The sequence below is a fragment of the Caenorhabditis briggsae genome (assembly GCF_000004555.2).
Source record: "Caenorhabditis briggsae complete genome, chrI, whole genome shotgun sequence".
NCBI lineage: Eukaryota > Metazoa > Nematoda > Chromadorea > Rhabditida > Rhabditidae > Caenorhabditis > Caenorhabditis briggsae.
This window is the reverse complement of record NC_013489.2, coordinates 8,842,713-8,863,772: the sequence shown is the minus strand read 5'-3', so window position 1 is coordinate 8,863,772 and position 21,060 is coordinate 8,842,713. Positions and strand designations below refer to the sequence as shown.

General features: G+C 36.6%; 7 protein-coding genes across 7 annotated transcripts; 1 reads left to right on the top strand and 6 right to left on the bottom strand.

Moving 5' to 3' along the window:
- Window positions 1–789: 789 nt before the first annotated feature.
- Cbr-hum-1 lies at window positions 790–5,819 on the bottom strand (the record flags this gene model as incomplete). Its single annotated transcript, XM_045239132.1, has 19 exons — window positions 790–863; window positions 912–1,248; window positions 2,122–2,234; window positions 2,284–2,495; window positions 2,545–2,682; window positions 2,728–2,834; window positions 2,881–3,057; window positions 3,102–3,381; window positions 3,428–3,499; window positions 3,547–3,653; window positions 3,703–3,784; window positions 3,833–4,234; window positions 4,281–4,401; window positions 4,449–4,558; window positions 4,609–4,874; window positions 4,925–5,290; window positions 5,323–5,466; window positions 5,487–5,642; window positions 5,688–5,819. 19 exons carry the CDS (start codon window positions 5,817–5,819, stop codon window positions 790–792), a joined length of 3,396 nt encoding a protein of 1,131 aa, XP_045094849.1.
- A 2,528-nt stretch (window positions 5,820–8,347) lies between these two features.
- CBG12381 lies at window positions 8,348–9,607 on the bottom strand (the record flags this gene model as incomplete). Its single annotated transcript, XM_002639619.1, has 4 exons — window positions 8,348–8,595; window positions 8,849–8,968; window positions 9,014–9,151; window positions 9,241–9,607. 4 exons carry the CDS (start codon window positions 9,605–9,607, stop codon window positions 8,348–8,350), a joined length of 873 nt encoding a protein of 290 aa, XP_002639665.1.
- A 2,396-nt stretch (window positions 9,608–12,003) lies between these two features.
- Window positions 12,004–13,237, bottom strand: CBG12382 (the record flags this gene model as incomplete). The annotated part of the gene is made up of 4 exons (XM_045239118.1): window positions 12,004–12,176; window positions 12,628–12,783; window positions 12,838–12,912; window positions 13,081–13,237. 4 exons carry the CDS (start codon window positions 13,235–13,237, stop codon window positions 12,004–12,006), a joined length of 561 nt encoding a protein of 186 aa, XP_045094850.1.
- Window positions 13,238–15,335: 2,098 nt separating this feature from the next.
- CBG12384 lies at window positions 15,336–16,125 on the bottom strand (the record flags this gene model as incomplete). Its single annotated transcript, XM_045239111.1, has 4 exons — window positions 15,336–15,401; window positions 15,447–15,546; window positions 15,599–15,879; window positions 15,988–16,125. The coding sequence occupies 4 exons, from the start codon at window positions 16,123–16,125 to the stop codon at window positions 15,336–15,338; spliced, it is 585 nt and encodes a 194-aa protein (XP_045094851.1).
- Window positions 16,126–18,024: 1,899 nt separating this feature from the next.
- CBG25274 lies at window positions 18,025–18,196 on the bottom strand (the record flags this gene model as incomplete). The annotated part of the gene is made up of 2 exons (XM_045239106.1): window positions 18,025–18,082; window positions 18,180–18,196. The coding sequence occupies 2 exons, from the start codon at window positions 18,194–18,196 to the stop codon at window positions 18,025–18,027; spliced, it is 75 nt and encodes a 24-aa protein (XP_045099283.1).
- Window positions 18,197–19,038: 842 nt separating this feature from the next.
- Window positions 19,039–20,121, top strand: Cbr-fog-3 (the record flags this gene model as incomplete). Its single annotated transcript, XM_002639622.1, has 7 exons — window positions 19,039–19,110; window positions 19,178–19,259; window positions 19,307–19,423; window positions 19,469–19,571; window positions 19,616–19,737; window positions 19,786–19,874; window positions 19,921–20,121. The coding sequence occupies 7 exons, from the start codon at window positions 19,039–19,041 to the stop codon at window positions 20,119–20,121; spliced, it is 786 nt and encodes a 261-aa protein (XP_002639668.1).
- Window positions 20,122–20,390: 269 nt separating this feature from the next.
- CBG25275 lies at window positions 20,391–20,516 on the bottom strand (the record flags this gene model as incomplete). Its single annotated transcript, XM_045239098.1, has 1 exon — window positions 20,391–20,516. One exon carries the CDS (start codon window positions 20,514–20,516, stop codon window positions 20,391–20,393), a length of 126 nt encoding a protein of 41 aa, XP_045099284.1.
- Window positions 20,517–21,060: the final 544 nt, after the last annotated feature.

The window sequence follows — 21,060 nt, the reverse complement described above, 5'->3', positions numbered from 1 at the left end:
TCCTATCCATTCTTGAATCGATTTTTTCGAACTTGAATAAAAATTTAATTGCAATTGATCATTAACCATTCACGATTTCTGAAAGAGTTTACTTCCCAAACGGGGGAAAACGGAAACGTGGAAATGAAACACCGGCGGTCCCACAACGACAACTACAGTAACCTAAAAGTTTTGTATTTTCCGGATTTATTATTTTCTCGGTTTTTCTGATTTTTGTCAATTTTCCGTTATGTTTCCCGAAACAAGTTAAAAATGAAAAGTTATTGAAAGTGAAGAAGTTGACTGAAGAGCTCGAGAAAATAATTTCTGAAAAATACAATTTTAAGATTACGGTAGTTGTCGTTGTGGGACCTTCGACCACGTCCACGGTGTTTCTCTTCAACATCCCCGATTTTTTTGTACCAGAATAATACAATAGGTGTTTTGCAGGGTTCCCGATGAAACCCTGTCTTAGTTACCGGTTTTTTTGAAAGAACAGTATTTTTTTCCGATTTTATCATATGTTGCATGTGAATACTGAAAATAAATGTTAAATCACTTTTATTGGTTACCAGTGAGATATAATTTCAACAAAATTTAAGGCTTTTCAATTCTAAAAAAGGTTCACAGGATACATTTACAGAATCAGTAAGTAGCGAGAGAAATCTCGCAATTATCACAAGCAATAGGTTAATATGGATGCGTTAAAATGGTACGATATGAAAAACTCGTAATCGGTGCTCACAAAATAGGCGTTTGGGTTATTTAGCAAAAAAAACGAGATCATGTAAATAAGGTGTTGCCAATAAATTACTCCTTGACATAGTTTCCAGGGAATAAACCGACGCGATTATTGAGTTTTCCTTGCCACCATCCAGAAGCGTCTGGAATAAAATTTCAAAAATACACCGATTGAAAAACCGAATTCTAACCTTTGTTCATCAGCTCAATTTCATCTCCCGCTTCAAAACAGAGCTCGTCCGTATCTTGTGCTTCATATGGATATACGGCAATGACCACTGGATTCAACTTTGGTTTCGCTGGTGGTGCAGGTTTTGGACCACGCGCTGGAGGAGGTCCTCTTCCTGCTGCTGGATTTGAATTTCCAGACGCGGCCAAATTCATGTTGTTCAGTTGACTGATAACATTTCCCATAACTGGAATTCGTGCAGGTTCCTGGTTATATTGATGATTTGTAGACACTGGCGTTGGAGCTGCCGCATGTGGAGGTGGCTGATTGTAGTTGTTGTTCATTGCGTGAGCAGGTACCTGAGAATAGGTCGGATTTATTAGTGCACGCTCTCCCACAGAACAATTCCGAACTGCAAATTAATTTTTGATCCACAGAAAAAAGTTTGGCGCGATCACAATTGCAGGTCTAAAACCATAATTTCAGAATTTTTTATCTGATTTTGTGGAGTTCCAAGATGATTCAAATGATTCTTAAAAAATTAATTAGTGGTTATAGATTCATGTATGATCCTTTTCCGGAAGAAAAAATGTCAAAAATGGTCATTTTTGAAAGTTTTTTACAGAAAAAATCTATCCCCTCTTTCAGTTTTCGACATTTCTAGAAGTTCTATAGCTCAAAAAAAACCGCAATTATTTTCTCTACATTTTCTATGGATGGGTCTGATAAAACTTTTTTTATAATCAAAAAACAACGCAAAAATGCGATTTTGTGCAATTTCATAAGGTTTTTGAAATATCAAAAAAATGTTTTATCAGACAAATTAAAAATTCGTCCATAGAAAATGTAGAGAAAATAATTGCGGTTTTTTGAGATATAGAACTCCTAGAAATGTCAAAAACTGAAAGAGGAGATAGATTTTTTTCTGTAAAAAACTTTCAAAAATGACCATTTTTGACATTTTTTCTTCCGGAAAAGGACCATACATGAATCTATAACCACTAATTAATTTTTTAAGAATAATTTGAATCATCTTGGAACTCCACAAAATCAGATAAAAATTCTGAAATTATGGTTTTAGACCTGCAATTGTGATCGCGCCAAACTTTTTTCTGTAGATCAAAAATTAATTTGCAGTTCGGAAATGTTCTGTGGGAGAGCGTGTAGTGGGAAATGTGAGGAAGATGAGGAATTTCGCAGTGCACATAACTGATAGTTCAAAAAAAACTTACCGGTGCCCTCATAGGCTGTGCTCCATGTGTATTCTTATTAGTTCTTCGAGTAGAAGTTCTCAATTGATCTCTTCGTGGAGTATAACCACCTTGTGGTCTTTCCGTTGAAGGTCCTTAAATTAATACGGTTCTCTTTGATAAGACATTGTGAAAGTGGCTTACTTGTAGTGTTTGGGAGTCCAGTACCAATGCTGACATTCAGCACTTTTCCATTCGGTTTCAATGTTTTCTCTGCTGAGGAAGAACCATCGCAACCAAACTGAACCGTGCGCTTTCCATCAGAAAAGTCAAATTTCATCTTCTTGTAGCTGACAACATGAGTATCTCGGAAATCTAGATGGAGGGGGCTGTTTTTCCGCTCTTTATACGCTTTTCTGTAAATAAAATAATTTGAAAATCACCTTTCCTATTTTCAAAACTCACAAAAGAGCTGTGCAAAACTCTGTTTTGAACGGTGTTTCCAAAAGAGAAGTGTATTCTTCACCATTCATGTATATTATCACAAAATCATCTTGATATGGAGACAACCCAATAGATTTTATTTGTGGAAGATCCAGTTGTCTGAAGTTTTAACTTAAGAATTTTGGAGAGTCCCAAACAACATACCTTTTTATAATCTCCACAATCTTCCCTTTCTCTGGTCCACTTTTCACTTTTTCCTTACCTATCAAAAACAAATGGTTAGCAGTGAGAAGCATGTCCAGTTTAGTAGCCTGAAATTCTCAAAATTTAAGAGCTGAATGAAATTCATGAACTCACTCTGAATTTTCTGTCATACTTATTCGCAGTACATGCGAACAAAATACGTTGCCGCTTTCCAACTAAAGATTGAAGTGTTGGGTGATGCTCCAAACCGATATAGTCTCCGACAAAGTTGCGATTCAATGAGTAACGTCTTCTTTCTTTCTTTCCGTACATCAAATCAGCAGCTTGTTCCTTAAGTTAATTAATTAGTTCACAAAATCGTAAAAGCAACATACTTTCTGTTTGATGTGTTGCTTTCTGGCAGCAAACTGCCTCCATGCCTTCTGAATTACACGGGCGAATCCATCAAACTTCCTTTCGCGAGTCTCTTCCAGCAAGAAAAGCGATTCTGGATTCTTGACGAAAATTTTTGTTCTTCCCATTTGATATTGACTCTTCTCCATATGAACTGAATCACAGATAATTTCACATGCTCTCTGCTGATCTCCTTGGAATGAAGGCCATGTTTGAGGAGACACGATTGCATATCTCTGAGCGAATTTATCGAATGCTCGACTAAAATAAAAAATTATTCAGATAGGGCTAATATACCATCAGTTACCGGTAGGCAAAACCAGCTCGTCGTACACGAATGTTCTCGCGGAGTCCAAGATATTCTACTTGATGTTTTACTCTGGAAGGATAAAATACTTTCCTATAAATCAGATCAAAATGACTAACCGACTCTCCTCCCAATCGTTCGGTCGTTTCGTTTCATTTGGTTTTATGCAACGAACATAATGGGGAGAACATTTCATCAAAGATTCGACAAGTGTATTGGCTTGAGTCTGTAATTATTAAATTTGGCTTTCTGGAAAGTTTTTCTATTTGGTTTACTCTGATTTTTGTTGAGAAAGTCGTTGGTCTCTTTCCAGCAGATGCGGCAACATTTTCAGGGAAAAGTGATCGGATGAAAGCGCTGAAAATTCGGATATAACGTTGTTCATAATTGGAATAGAATACTCACTTCGAAGACTTTTGCATAAGAAGAATGAGATCAGGATAAAGAACATCGCGATTACGATCACAGAATCCGTCGACATTATATGTAACGTCTCCAGCATAATGTTTTATCAGGAACGAATCTGAACCCGGTCCGAAATGTGGATGTCCTGCGAATGATTTCGATAGAGTTGTCAGAAGCTGACGATCAACTCCTTCTCGCTGTCCATGGTTTTGAGCACAGGTATCGTCAAGAAGACTCATTATTCCTGGTGGTCGTTTCACTTCAATCAGATCACAAACGATTTTGTTGTCAAAGTAGTCGATTTCTGTCCATTTGATACCCTCTCGAACGTATTCTTCTTGCTCAGCTTTCAGTGTCAATTCGATAAAGATTTGTTGGAGCTTTTCATTGACAAAGTTAATGCTGGAAATTGAAATTTCATTGTTTATTTTTCGGAATTAAAACACACCAAAATTGTTCAAATCCATTGTTATTGAAAATTTCGAATCCGTAAATATCGAGAATTCCAATGGAGAAGTTGTCTGAGCTAGATTGAGAAGTGATGTTCAATGCATCATTGACTTTTTTTACTGAACAATTTAAGCATTTCAGTTTGAGAACAGGGTGCAAATCGTACCTAGGTAATCAAAAAGCCGAGCATAAATGGCCTTCACCCAAGCGTCTCTCGTATAATTTGCTTGATCAACGTTCAACTTCATATCAATTTCCTCTTTTTGTGTACCCCATCTGAAATTTATTGATATTTAATTTTGAAATTGAATTCGTTAAATACTTACTTGCTCTCCATTTTTCTTCCCGTCAGTTTCGATTCGATGTCAGCGTTGGTGAGGCCAAGAAGAAAGGCAGGGAATTCGAGATCTGGAATTTTCAATGTTACAAAAAAATTAAAGTTAGTATCCAATCTCATACAATCTTTCCCACTGACAGCTGCAAAATTGTTTTCTTCAGTGAACGAAATATTTCCGATATGGAGAACTGCGGAGACAATCCGAAGCACTTCTAACTGTTCCTGATCATTCACACCTACTACTTTCAATGCGTGCTGCAAAAATTTAATAAATATCGGATATTCTATTTATAAAGAAATCTTACCAGTGTACTCTCAAACTCTTTCCCATCATCAGTATCATCTGCCTTGAAAACTCCACTCATGTTTAGATAATTGTAATATTGCAGTTCTCCAATCCCAAGAGTGCTTCTCAAGTTTTTATCTGCTCCTGCACACAATTGATAGAAAATGTGGAAGTTTCGGTCTCCTTCGTTTTGATGGACAACTCGAGATTTTTCCAGCAAAAAATTGGATAATTTCCCACCAATCGGCTCGCCTCCTCTACTAAATACAATTTCTACATATTTTCCGAATCGAGAGCTGTTCCAATTTCGAACTGTGGCACTATTTCCAAAAGCTTCTAAGAGAGGATTTGATTGGAGAATGACATCTTTGACGTGCTGAAGAACCTCATTAGAGAAAAAATTGTATCAAGTTTTACCTGCACTTTCTGACCTCCCCCTGAGATACGGGATATGTAGTTCATGATAAATTTGGCGTTCACTGTTTTACCAGCACCTGATTCTCCAGAAATGATGACGCATTGAGATTCATTATCGATAAGCATGTTTCTAAAAGCTGATTTCTACGAAATAATTTTCTCACTATCAGTCTGTACCTATACATATTGTCTGCTAAGGCGTAGATATGAGGAGCGTTTTCGTATTGGGCTGCACCTTGATAGAGAAGCATTTCCTTTTCCGTGAAGTATGGCATTTGCTTGAAGGGGTTCACAGATATCAATACCGGTCCGATGTAGGTCTGGAAAATTATTTCATGAGCATTTTAACTTGAAGAAAAACTCACAAAAATGCTGTTCGCTTGTAGTCTCTTCTTTAAATTTTCCACTATACTTTGTTCGGTGAGCTTCGGAAGGAGAACCATGTCATCAACACCAACATGTTGTACGTTCACTTTTGATTGCCAATGGAACGCCATCCTGTGGCCTGAAAATAAATTTTGAGAAACATGTTGGTAAAAGGAGGAACAAAACAAGAAAGCTAGAAGAAAAAGTTGAATTGGAAGAGGTACGATTAGGATTATAAATGCCACTGTCAACCAAGTTCTTGCCGCGTTTTTATTACACCTGTAGAGTAAAAGAGAGATTAATCCGGTAATTTCCATCATAATTGGAGGGAACAAAGAGGCAAAAGATTGATGTGGTGGAATAAAAAAAAACGAATGAAGAAAGTAAAAACAGGAGCAGGAAGTAATGCACTGAAGACATTTGAAACTGTTTTTCGTTATTTTGGGTAATAATAGCAGGGACGAAGAACTTTTGGACTACGGTATGTTAAAGGCGCACGTAGAAAGTTTTTTGCGGGTTTCGAGCGGAATGGAATACTGTATATATTTTTTGCATTTTGGAAATCTGCTTGTTAATTTTTCACTAATTTTTAGTGCTTTTGTGATGGAAAAATTGAGTTTCTACTTTAAAATGTGAATGTTGAAAAATTCAAAAAAAAATCTCCGAACTTTTCAAAACCGGAATATTCCGATATTGCTAAGTTTTGGAACTTGGAATTTTCGACATAAATGATAAAGAATAAAAGGCAAAAATAATTGGCTTCAAATATAACATATTCTCATATGAAAAGTAGTTCAACCTGGCGAAACAATTACAAAGGGGACGCACACAGACAGTTAGAGTGACCAATTGAGGTGAGAAGACTTTTTGAAAAGAAAAGAGGCCGAACGGACGGAGACTACTTCGCAATTGTGCCCATCTTCATTTACATCTCATCTTTGCCACCTTTGAAAAATGACCTTCGACTGTGTGGAGGCCTAGGTACGGTTCGACCGAATAGGATTTTTATTCAAACTACGGAAGTTGTGCTGCTATTGAGTTTTTATATGCAACCCTGACAAATGTTATAACTCTAAAAAAGTATTTAGCTCAAGGACAAATTGTGAAATCAATTTTTGTGTGTTCAGTTATAGAGATAGAACACACGGAGTTTGAAATTGGCAGAAGAAACATGAGACGGTCAAGAATGAGATACGCAGATTCGAACAAAAAGGATGAGTCACATCACGATGATGAGAACATATTTACAAATTTAGCCCTTGATATATTGATAGATGTTTGAGGAGAATGCGTCAGAATCATATCGAGAGCGTTAGAAAATACCAATTTAACTGGACAGTGAAATTCGCCCACTTTCTCTGGAATGTATTCCCTCGGAATTAAAGAGGACAATGTAAAAGCTCACTGTTCTCTTGGCTCGAATTCGAAATTTTGAAGAATGGTGCGTTGATCTGATTATCAGGTGATAGAGATAACCGATATATTTAGTCGATTTTTTACCTAGCCACATTCTAAATTAGAGCTAAGAAAACTTAAAGAATGAGTCATTCTTTTCAATAATCTCCGTTATCAAACTCATAGGAGTAAATGAAAATGCCACAGGAAACAAGACACTAACATTTATGATATTTCACTGCAACAGAATAGAGTCTACAGCACAAGAAATAGAAACATAAGCTTCTCGTAAACCAAAAAAGAAAAAAATGACGAAATATACCAAAAAGTGGCAGAGAGAACGAAGAAAACGGGTATGGAGAGAGACAACGCAGATCCAAGAGAAATCATAGACGTAGACGGTGATTCATCGGAAGAAAGAAGAGAAAATTCAAACACATGTTTATGAATTACAATAAGATTACTTCTGAGATACTTGGTCAATGACACTGATTTCATTTAAGTTAGAAAGAAACGATTCCAGATAGACACCGTACTCAAGAAGATCATAAATTCAATATTGTTTTCAAATTAAATAAATCTATCTAATTTAGAGAAATTCATATCTGATGTTACTGTATGTCGCTTTTCAGGTTCAACTTGTTTCTAATAATTATGCCAGACGTTTAAAACAAAACAAAAAAACGGGGCAATCGTCCGGTTCTGACATGTCCTCCATCTCGTTTCTCTTTTTTCCTTTCCGTTTTTTATTGACACAACGGAAAACGATGAACGATGAAAAGCGGAGAGGAATAAGAGAGGAAAAGTCAGGTAAATAATGATGATTCTATGTTGAAGAGGGACAGAGAGAGAATAAGAGGAAGACATATTATTAGATGAAATAGGAGGAAGAGAGGATTAGGAACAACGAGGATTTGGTCCTGCCAAAAGATTTTTTGAGATGGAACTAGGGTCGCAACATTGAGATACAGTTTTTGAAGACAAATTTTTTTGAACCGTATAACTTTATTCAAGAAATAGTACATCAATAACCGGGATTATCTTTTTTCTTTTTCGAAACTCAAAAAAAATTATCAAATTTGTAAAACGTTTATTGAAGCGTTAAATTACCAGAGGAAATTTTTCTAGGGATCCAGTTATCACAAGTATTGATTTCAAATAGGTCAAGCACATAATAACAAACAAAAAGAAACTACACGAATATATATGATTTGAACATTATCAAATATGTCAGAATCCCCAAAAATATCATTGCACCACACTATCATTGATTATTCATAACTTCCTGTTTTCCTAGTGTCTCGATGACGTGGCAGGTGGAATAATGGTGTTCAAGATGTTGAGGTTGCACAAACTGGGCTAAACAGCAGTTACAGCGATAACGAGTACTGTGGACGCGGTTCAAATGGATCGTGAGGTCTTTGATTCGGTGATAGGATGCTTGGCAGAAAACACATCCAAATGGGGTCAACGGGTTGAAAACTTGTGGCGATTCCATGTTATCCGACTTATCTGAAACATCCAAATAGTTGAAATGGGACACTCTAATACCCTATACTGTATGGCTATACTCGCCCTTTGAGCTCAATTATCTCAATTTTTATGAAAGATATGAAAAATGTTCTGAGCGATAAAGTGTTGGTGATATTATGACAAGCATTTTATCAGTTAACAGATTTTGATATTTTTCATAGAAATTGAGCTCAAAGTGCGAGCATAGGGTAGCCTTATATTAGAGTCTTTACAGTAATTTTAAGTTTCTTACATATGGGAGTAGGTTCTCTAGATCCTTTTGTAGAAGTCGAAATGTCTACTGCACTTGCTGATGAGCTGGATTCTTCATTAGCCTCCGAGAACTCTCCATTTTGTTCGGCTAATTTATTGACTAAAAATATATGGGTGTATTCGTGATAACTAGGCCAGATCTTACTGTCATTGAGAAATATGTGAAGTGGATTATCGAACAATTTAAGCTCTTGTTCTTCATTAGTTTCCAGAAGATTCGAAGTTGACGATGTGCTGACTGAAGTTTGAGAAATTCGAGGGCGTTTATCCACTACTCGATTAACTGAAAAATAGGTATAATAGTTTAACGATTCCAGTAGTTATGATTGTGTTTTGAATTTTGCTACATGCTTCTATCTAACAATATCTTACTTTCTTCATCACCATCAAACTCCGCTTGGTTCATGAAATTTGCAATGAACTGACTCGTGGTCATATCTTGCATCATTATGGACAAAACATCGTTATTTCCTTCTAATTCCATATCAATGTCATTATTATTTTCAGTGGGCGGAGCTTCAGTTATAAACGAATCATTATGAATCAGTTTTTGCTCTTTTCCAGAATAATTATCAGTGGGAGAGCCACCCATTTGAAAAAGAGAATCCGGATGTTTGCACCGAAGATGACGGATAAAACCACTAGATCCATTGTCAATTTTGTAGACTTTCACACAAAATCGACATCGAATCATGTTCTTTTGATCAGTTGGAAGAGAGTAGAGATTGATATGTGACATTTCTAAATTGAAAAGAAAGTTTAGAATCGGAAAAAGAAGCGGAGACGAATGGAAAAATAAAACAGATGGATCATAAAAAACGGAGAAAAAAACAGGTGATAACTGAATTATTACTTTGGAATTCGTAGGAATATTTTTGAAGTGTTTGGAGTCAACGAATGAAGAGAAAGTGTGGAATTTCGAATAGATAACTAACGTCATTCTATCAAGACATAAAGTACATTGTCGCTAATTGAAGCCTTGTAACATAAGAATTATCTATTTTTGGGGTGAATTTATGAACATTACTAATTGGAACATTTGAAAGACAGTTCAGAAAATCGAGAATTGACAGCCATCATTTTTTGACTGAATGCTCAAAAATTATTTTTGCTAAAGTGGGCTAGCCCATCTTAAAAATTGCCGGAGTATCTGTGAATCCGAGTAAATGAAAACATTTTTAGGTTACGGTAGTTTTCTTTGTGGGACTTTCAGCCACGGCCACCAGCGTTTCTCGTCCACAGCTCCGATTTTTCAAACAATCAAAATACCAAAAGACGTTTTCCCCTTTTCTGAAAGTCCAGAAATAAGAGATCACATGAGACTGAATGTGAATATGGTTTATCAAAAAGTACAGAGGACAGAATGATCGGATGGTTTTCTCTGTGTCTCCATTCAATCCATTGAGACTCACTTTATGATAATCATGGGAATCGCATCAAATGGATAGAGAAGAGAAGAAGACAGCACACAAAAGGATTGAATGAATTGAATAATCAAATGTGTGATATTTGGTGAATAGATAAGAGGAAGAAATAACATTGAGCATACTGTAGGATATATGGATCTACATATGATGGGATTATTCATAAGAATCAAATGTCTTGCCTTTAAAAATGTCAAAAAGTTACAGAATACCGTATTTACTCTATTAGAAGCCCACTCAAACTCCTAGCTCAAATTTCTCGATTCCTGTGAAAGATATCAATTTTTGTCATCTGATAAACTTTTTATCACTATATTCCAAATAATTTAACAGTTGACAGATTTTTGATATCTTTCACAGGAATCGAGATAACTGATCTCAAATTTGATCGCATTACTTTTTTGAAGAAAAAAGAGATCCTAGTTTTCTCTGTCCCTTAAAAGTATTCTATTCTCATTCAAATTAACCGCAAGCGTTCGAAAACAATAAACTGGGCTTATTCTGAGAAAGAGCAAAAAAAGCGAATAATGAGTCCTATGTAAACGAGAAAAACTGCGAAAAAAATGAGACTCTCTGATTGAGTGGAAAAGAGGAGTTGGTCCAAAGAAAAGAAAAAGAAATGGATGGAAAAGAAGGGGGATCGGATTACTTGGTTTGAAACACAGAAAGAAAATGAAACACTAAGATAGGATCAACGTTTTGGAAATATTCATGTAACTGTTTTGGTCCGCTAAACTGAGATCATTGAACAAACAAAAACTAGAGCTGAGGTATTGTTTAAGGCTTGGCCTAAATTCCGGGATTCTGAATTAAAGTAAAACTTCTTAAACTCAGTTTTCAATAGAAGAGAAGAAATACTGAAAAAAAAGTAAGCAGAAGAATATGCCAGTTCGAAAACATATTTGAAAAAAAAAGAAAAAGGGAATTCTCTCTGTTGTCGAGGCCGGATCACAGAGGCTTGTCATCATCCAATCCATAAGCAGGACGTCTTCTTCTTCTTCATTTTCGTCCACAAAGATTTTTCGAAAAGAGGACTGAAGTGCCTGTGAAGATCTCTCAAATCTTGGTGCTCTACGCGGAGGAGCAAAAGGAAGCACTGGAGAGGATATAGATGGATGGATGGGTCCGCCGTCCGTGACGTGGCAACCGGATACACTTGTGTATCTGTGTCCCATGGGGACGCCCGGGCCTTTTCTTCTTATTCTTCTTCTCCATTTTTAGAGGCAAAAAGAGATATAGAGGGAGAAGAAAGAGTCCGAAAGAGCCCTTTTAGAAGAAAAGGAAAAAGAAGGAAAGAGCAAATCTCTGCACAGATCCAACGTCTTTTTAGAGTGACACTAAAATGGGAACACTTTTTACAAATGTGATGGGAGAGGAAAGATGGAAATGAGGTGTTTTGGTTGTAATGGTATACTGTAGATTGGATTGTTATTGAGCTGTCATCACCTAGCATCAAAAATGAATTCTCATAAGGGAGTCGAAACTGCTCCAGAAGATAATTAGAGACTTTGAAGCAAAGTGTAATAGTCTTCTGATCTCCAAAGAGGGATTTCATGCATGACCAAATTTCAGTCCTTTGAAATCTAGTTAGAACATTTGTTTCGCTTCTCACTTTCTCAATTTCCACTTCTCGACATATATCATCTTATTTTTATCCCCTGGCTGATCCTCATTCTAAGATCCAGAGATTGATCCATAGTGTAAACTATTTCTATCCCTTTTCTAAAATTCTCTTCAGTTCCCCATCAATCACTTTTCTTGAATTTTCTTTAAAAAAAACCTTCTTCTCTGTGAATTTTTTTGTTGAAATTTGCATAAATACAAAAGGAAAAATATTGCATTCCCATTGGGGTGGGGGGGGGGGGGGGGGGGGAGGTACTGTAACTGAAGGAAAAAGATTTAGTTCAGCACAAAATGTACGATCTAAGGGATTTTAACAAAATAAAAGTCATCAAAATTATTAGAAAACAAAGGAACCATTCTTTGGTAGTTTGCGCATACCATAAAACCTTAGTGGCTCTTTAACTTTAAACTTTGAGTCATATGTTCTCGATTTCTGTCAAAGCTATACAAAAGTTGTCAACTGATAAATTGATAATCATAATATCAGAAGTGTTTTGTTAGTTGACAGGATTTTGATATACTGTCCAGGAATTTAGATAATGGAGCTCAAACTGGAAAGTGTGAAGCCATACATGTCGCGGGCCGGTATTAGGGTAATTTTCGATTCAGATCAGGCACCTAAGGACATCTCGTATTTCTGTTATCAGTTTTATCTCGACTTTTCATCCAAACCTTCCATCCAGTTTGGAAAATTGAATCATATAATACTTACATTTTCCAATTTCATTAACCCGTCGAACATGATCTAAATTTGCGTCGACGCCTTCAATGAACTCCCGAACTTCCCAACCTTTATGATCCTTTTTGATATGTACTCGTGTGTTGTCTCGTCTTGAATGAATTTTTAGGCAATATGGACAGATGCAAACTGAAAAAAACAGACATTCTTCTAATCACATTTTCAGCTTTACATTTATCAAACCTTTAATAAGTTCAGCACTTTCCAGAACCCAGTTTATGATTTCAGTTCTCGATCGGCTGGTGACATCTTCTCGAGCTGTAAGTAAAATGAGTAAAAAAATACGTACTTTTTGTGATAAGAGCTCCGGATATTAGTCAGTGATCCAGTGCACATGAACAAACATTTCTGGCCTAATGAACCGTCTAGTAAAAAAAGTGTGAAAGATAATTAATAAGTACTTGATAATAAATGCCACTGACTCACTTCTCTTTCCTCCGATTCTCCTCAAAAAAGATTTGTTCGGAGTACTCCGGTTTCTGAGAAAAGGCGTTCCCAATTCTGAATTTAGATGAGCTATGAATTCTGGAGTAATTGACCCAAACGACTCATCATCCGCTTGTGTTTCTTCTTCTGTCGACATCCTGAAAAAACTTTTCGAAGTATGGAAAGTAGGATCATAAGAAAGCTTGTGTTCAAGATCAAACTAGAAGCAAAAAAAACCAAAAATTCATCTTCTTCAAATGTTTCAACTTTTTATTGTCTACCAAAAAAGTCTCTCATAAGAACACATTCCCGGGGCAACTAGGAGAACGAAATAGGAAAAAACGAAGAAAAAAGCAAGTGAAGACTAAAAACAGCAGAATGGGGGCAACTATGACACCCGAGTGTATTTTCACTCTCTGTTTCTCTTCTTCTCTCATATCTTTTTTCTTACTTTTCCATTGAGAAAGTCTCACACTCCGCCCACTTTTTATGAATTCTTGACTAGAAATTCTAATAGTGAACGATTCGAATGGTTTTTCACAAGGCAGGAGAGTATATCGTGAGCAATGGAAAGTGGGAAATGACAATTTTCAGGCAAATCAGTTGTATTGCCTAAAATCTGTAAGACTGTATTTCCTCTAATAGAAGCTCACCCAAACCGTCAACTTTCAGCTCAGTTATCTCGATTCTTGTGAAAGCTATCAAAAACTTCTAAACTGATAAATTGTTTATCATAACATCACTAATATTTCATTAGTTGACAAACTTTTGATATCTTTCACAGGAATCGAGATAATAAGGCTCAAAGTTGACAATATGATTGCCTTCTATTAGAGGAAATACGGTAGCAGGGTTCCCTAAAATTGAATTTTGAGGTAATTTTTTTTCTGTTCCTGTTAAAAATATAAAACAGCTGTTAACTGATTTTGAGTCCATTTCCCTCGATTCTCATTGCTTTTTGACAACTTTTTTGTTGAAAACCTTCAGACACTCGGCTGTCGGCGCCAATACTTGGCCAGACCTCCCACAAGTCTAGCACAAGTCTCCGAGCACATTATTCTATGTATTAGCTAAGACTTGTGAGAGGCTGGTGCAAGACTTGTGGGAGGCTTGGCCAACACTTGTAAAATCATGAAATTTGGCCAAGTATTGGCACCCGCAGCCGAGCAAGTTGCAAACCTAAATGTTTCTGAATAAAAATTCGCCGGAAAACTAACAAAAAATAAAGGCAGTAAAACTCTTGCTAATCACGTTAGGGAGACCGTGGCCACAGCAACCATATTTTCTCTTCCACAGTTGCCAATTTTGCATACAATATCACTGGTTTTGATCAGACAATGAAGTGATGGCTAGGTATGACTGATGATAGGTGCTGACTGAACAAACACTCGCTTTTTGTTCTGTTTCGATGGGAAAAATGGTAATCGTCGTGACCTCTCTACTCTTCCCGTTGAGAAGGGATAGTTTGCTGAATATTCTTCAAATTACATAAGCAAGATGGCCAGCAGCAATGTTGAAAATAATCTCAAGTGATTTCTCTGAACAAGCAACCAGAACTAGAAGAATTTCAGACAAGAACATAATAAACCAGAAGATTTGCATGGATCCAACAATAATCTCACACCGTTGACCCATACAAATGAGACTACTAGTAGCACTACTGTAGGAACTACAAAGGGAACTAAGCCAACTTGGAAGAAGATCAAGGTTAAAAGAGTTCGTAGAGAAATGGTGATCACAAATCACGATTAAGAATTAAAATTTCCATTTGAAAGATCAACGTAGATTTCCAGAGATGTCCTCAAAATATTCCTCCCATTCGTCGCATTCGGTGGAGCAGTTCTACTGTTTTCCCAATCACTTATTGCAATATCTGCTACGGCAACTCAATTTATTAATTTATTAATTTAATCATTTCCAAGAAGGTAAATAAAGCTTCAGTCATGTGGAATGTATATCAATTTAGAAAACATAACAGAGACATAAATTAGACACAAATTTAGAGTCAGAAGATTTTTTATGAGAACTTGATGTACCGTGAAACCTGTAAAAGAAGGACCCTGAACTGTGAAGTTGGAGCTGATATTATTTTCAAGACATCAAAAATCAATTGATGAAATGTTTGTGATATTATGATAAACAAGCTTAGAGTCTCCTGGGCCTTGGCCTATTCAAATTTTAAACTTAAATTTTTTAGTTAAAATATATATTAAACAACAGATACTGTGGAATTTTTATTGTCAAAGAAAGTTATTCTAAAGATCCGAAGGGTTCTCACGAGCCAATTGTCTCTGGATCTCCTTTCGAATCTTGTTGTCGATCTGAAAACATATTTGAAATTGGAAATTTGAATAAAGTCATCATACTTTTCGGTTGCTTCCTGGACGAAGTTTCAAATTCCACAAGTTCAAACTGGCTGGTTTTTCATCAGAAGCAGTTAAATCGATTGTCATGTTATAAGCTCTTCTAAATATTATTATTATCAGTTTTGAAATATTAACACAAAATAAAAACATACGTTGTTCGCATTCCATCGTCATTCATCACAATGATCGAGTGATTTTCATCTTCGCCCGCAATAGCATGAGATCTTGTACGAGAGGAGCATGGAGGAACTTCCAGAATCGAAGAAACATCCGCATCAAAATCAATTGTATTGTTGAGTGGTTTCAATGAAACAGCCGATCGACGAGACCTTTCTGTGGAGACAGGCGAAATGTAGTTGAAATTGAAACTAGGATTCCGAGAACGGACGGTCCCATTCATGTCGCTTACATCAGCTAGAAATCCACGTTGATGCTGAAAACCTAATTGGAATTTGGAATATAAAAAAAGAGAAAAAACTAACAGTTGATTCATCCATAAGAACGGAAGGATCCAATAACTCTTCAATGATTGCTTCTATACTGGGACAATCGATTTCCATTGAAGAAAAATCACATCGGACGCCTTCGTGAGAAGTTCGAACAGATTCTCACGACGAGCTTTCGAAGTCTCACGACGAGCTTTCGAAGATCTCACCATTCGATTACGGTGAAGAAGCATAGAATCGTTGAGAAGAGGAGACAGAGAGGAACATACTTGTAACGGGCCAGGCCGGGCTTTTTCCGGAATTGCGGAGGCCCGGACCGGCCCGGCGGGCCCGTCATTTCACTGATTTTGAAATTTTCGAGGGGACCCTTATGTGATTTTTTTCGACCAAAATTTTTTTTCGAGTTTTTTCGATCTTCTTTGATTAGACAGACAAACAATCCAAAAAACGAAAAAAAAAATGGAAAAAATTATATTTAGAGCTCAAAATTTGGCTCAAAAATACAGAATTTTTGACACCGGGCCTTCCGGGCCGGGCCCGGGCCTTGAAAATTTCCTCAGGCCCGGCCCGGAATTTTACGAGTATGGACAGGAATGGTTCGTACTCGCTGGTTTTCCGTATTCATGATGCAACTCTTTCAACATTTTCAGATATTCCTCCATTGCCGATACAGTAAGCTAAATTGATCGACCACTAAGAACAGGAAGAAATGCAGCTGTTGTTGATTTCCAGCACTTTCCAGAATGTTCTCTATTGTTTTTGAGAAGGCTGTTTCAAGTTGCTCGCGGTGGTTCATTGCCATTCAGACTTTTTTTTATTACCCTACTTGCTTCGAGTAAATTAAATCGAACTGACTTCTGTTTCTGTTTTGCCTTCGGCACGATTCAATCTTATTTCTTCCACAGCTCCGATTTTTCCGTACTAGAATAATATATCAAAATTCATAAACTAAAAAAAAACACAGCTACAGAAAATCTAGTTTCTTGAATAGATGTCAGAGAAAGACAACAAGAAATGGTAACAGATGAAAGTTCAATTTGAAAACCGTTCAGATGCTCAAATTCTAGATTTGTGGGGCAATTGATGAAAGATTGAGAACATATCACTAGTTGTGTAGATTGCAGTGCTGGCTATACATACTAACTGAACGAACACTCATATTTTGTTCTGTTGCAGTGGTAAAATGGTAATCGTCGTGAACCCCCACTCTTCCAGTTGAGAAGGAATGGTTTGCTGCATCCTCATCGAGTTACGTAAGCAAGATGGCAAGCACCGATGTTGAAAGACTTCTCAGGTGGTTTCTCTGACTAAGCAATCACCACAACCAGAAGAATTTCAGACAAGAACGAATTAAACCAGAAGATTTGCTTACTGATGGACCCAACAATCGTCTCAATCCGTTGATCCAGACAGAAGAAACTACTGTAGAAAATACAAAGGGAACTAAACCAACTGGAAAGAAGAATAACGTTATAAGAATTCGTAGGAAATTGATAATCACAAAACATGAGTAAGAATTAAAATTTCCATTCAAAAGATCTAACTAGATTTCGAGTAGCCAGATATACCGTAATTCCTCTATTAGAAACCTACACAAGTCGTCGACTTTGAGCTCTATCATCTCGATTCCTGTGAAAGATATCAAAAAGTGGTTAACTGACAAGATATTTTTGAAATTATGATAAATCTTTTGTTAGTTGGCCATTTTGTGATATCTCTTACAGAAAATGAGAAATATGGGCTCGAAGTTGACGATTTGGGTGGGCTTCTACATATTACAGTAAATACGGTAGGCTTATTACTTCGAATTCAAATCATACTTGCGAAATTCCGGGCCGGCCCGCTGTTTGTACGTAAGCTGATTTTTTTGAATTTTTTTTCGAAAATTTTAAAATTTGTTTAAAAATTTAATCAAAAACTCTAAATTTTTTGACTACTTTCTACTTTGATAATTTTAAAAAGTATGTAACTTTTTTTCTTTTTTAGTTCAAAAAAAATGTCTCACTTTTTCAATGGAAGTTTTTTTTTACTGATAGTGAGAAAGGGCGGGCCAGGCCGGGCCGGAAAAATTCTCGCTTCGGCCCGGCCCGACCCGTTGCAAGTATGATTCAAATCAATCGCTCGACATCATATTAATTTGATAATTTATTGATCAGAAGAAAATATGGCACAAAAGTTATAACGGGAGTTCTAGATAAAATCCCTAACGAGATTCACCTAGAGCTTCTTTCATATTCACCTAGAGCTTCTTTCAAAACTCAATACTCAAAACTGATCTTGTAGTCACTTTGAATCTTCAAACATTATTCGAAGAATTCTCTAGTTTTTTCGATTGGGTCACAAATAAACGGAAAATGCATCTATTTTTGTGAAAACGAACGGTATTTATCGGAAAAACTATAAAACCGAGAAGTTGATATTCTCATATTTTAAATCTATCGTGCACGAATCACAGTGTTTCACCAGAGCCGACATCGTCAGGCTTCACAGAGCTCAAAACCATTCGAATGGCCATTCAGTGAGCATAGTGGAAAAGTAACCGGGTAGAGGTTGAAGTAAATCTCTCCAAAAATGGCAATCTGAAAATGGAAATAATTCTGCTGAAATTGGTTCTCCCCGTTCTTTTCTATCAAAATAACCACTGAAAATTTGGCTGAAATTCCAGTCAAATTTTTAAAGTGGATATTTTGACCCAAATGTTGTGAATATGTTCCCTATAGTTTCGCCCTATTCTCTTCAAAGTTTCAGCCAGATTGGTTCATTGTCCGAGTTTTCGCGGAATTGTTTGCATTTCTCGGCATTTTTTAAACATTTTGGTGAATAAACCCATAAAATATCGAATACTAGTTGAACGAGAAAGACAGTTAGTTTCTTTTAATGAGTTTCCATCTAATTTATTGCATTATTTTAGTTTTTATAGCTTCGAAATCGCCGAAAAATACTTTTTCAAACAAAAATTGAACCTACCGTACCTTGCAGTCTTTGCAGTTTTTTTCATGGGAGGTCCGCTTGTTTTCGTTGCGGGAGGTTTCACACTTCGCATTTCACTCGCTTTGGCTTTTGCCAATTACTTTTTTACCTATTTTTTTTCCAAATTTTTCGTTTTTCTTATTGATCCATCAATTTTACTAATTTTTAGAGTCAAAATGTACACAGAAGTAAAGGAGCTCGTCAATTTTGTATGCCGATACATGTTTGGAAGAGTTCCGCGAAGAGCAGTGAGTTGAAAGACAAAACAATTAGTGTCTTATTTCTGAAGATTTGTTTATGTTGTTTGTTTTTCAGACCGGAATTTTCGCGGCTGAGCTTGGAAACTGCCTCGTTGCGCAGTTCTCCTCCTCTTGGGATATCAAGAATCCTAGAAATGGTACTTTCTAAAAAATTCGATTTAAAATACTTGAATTAATTTTTCAGGTCAAATGGAGAGAATGATTTTCATCAAGTGTGGAGCAGACGGATCTTCGAAATGCTTCGAAGGTTGTGCTGCCGAATCGGGGCTTCGAGCCGACGAAGTTCTTGAAAACATGCCAAGTTTGCCAGCTCTGTGATATGACGTAATCACTATAAAACTTTCAGCTCAGCTGCGCATCTTTGCCAATCCAGGACTTCTCTTCTATCGTGCTACCGAGAATGGAGTCGATGTTCCAATCTGGAAAGGAGACGTGAATACTGATTCACAGTAAGCTCATCACTAATTCTTCATCGTAATCATTCTATTTTCAGCTATCAGCCAATTCCAGAACACATCGTGAGAATTGCTTCTCGCAAAGCTGACTCCTGCAGCAACCTCGGTGGAGCAGGAAAACCAGTTCTGTTGAATAAAAAGTTTCCAATCGACGACTTGGGTAAGTTTCTAGAGAATATAAACGTTTTTATGAGTTAAATGATTTCAGCTGTGCTCGAACTGGTCAACAACATGTACATTCCACTCGCGTTGGAGAAGTGCGATGAGATCAACTCGAACCTCTCCCACATCCGCGAGGTATGGTGAATTCTAAATTTTTCAAATTCACTCTATTAATTTTCAGAAGTACCCATTTCTGTTCACGTTCAAGCCAACATCCGCTCAGACATACTCTGGAATTGAGTTCTCGCAGACGCGCTTTGGATCGAGCAAGTCTCGTCAAGATCTGCAGACCATGGTGGGCATCAAACAGCTCGTCAACTCAAATCAGAACAATTCCTATTCTGATCAAATCATTGATACGCCCATCTATTCCAATTACTGAATTGTTGTCCACATTATATCTGTTTTTGAAATGTTGTTGCTTCCGTTTTATATAATAAATTGAAAAGGTTTTTCCCTCAGTTTTGATACGAGAACTCCTTCAAATGGGACAAGAAGGATGATAAAATAATACATGTCTCATATGTTTCTCGGAATCTGTAATTGGGTATAAATGTAGATTTTGGGTGAATATAAGACTAGTTTTTCAGTTTTCTAGGCCCTACAACGACAACTACAGTAACCTAGGAGTATAACCTTTTTTGGGAATTATTATTGCGATACGCGTACCTTTTCAGTCAAGTTTTCACTGTCAACAATTTTTATTTTCAGACTTGTTTGGTGAAAAAAACAGCAAACTCGATGACAGTCAGTAAAGTAGGTTACGGTAGTTTTCATTGTGGGACCTCTGGCCACGGCCACCGGCTTTTCTCTTCCACAGCTTCGATTTTTTGGTACCATCATAATAAACAAATTACTTTTTTCTTGTGTAATAGCTGAATTCATAGAAAATTTATTCATAAAAAACATTTTTACTTCTTTTATAAAAATGTGAATTTTCGACATCAGATTCAAAACACTCTGAAAAACTGGCGCCTTGTGGTCTCACTTGGTCACAAGGCAAGAAAAGAACATGTCCATGAGTGCTTTTTGATGCTAATTTTGATAAGATAAGAGGCAGAAAAAGAGGAGGAGGATATGATACGAAAGATTGAGTTGTTTGTGGTATAGAAGGGAAGAACTGTGGATTATAGTGTACAAAGAATGAAACAATGAAGATTATACAGGGAAATGGAAAAGAAGAAGAAGGAAGTGTTTATGGACAGTACTAGTTCGTCTTCGTATGAGTTCCGTAAACAAAAGAACTGTTTTCAGAAGAAGTGCCATGAATTTTTTTAGGTTACAATTGTTTCTCTTTATTTCAGGAAACTTTGCATACTAG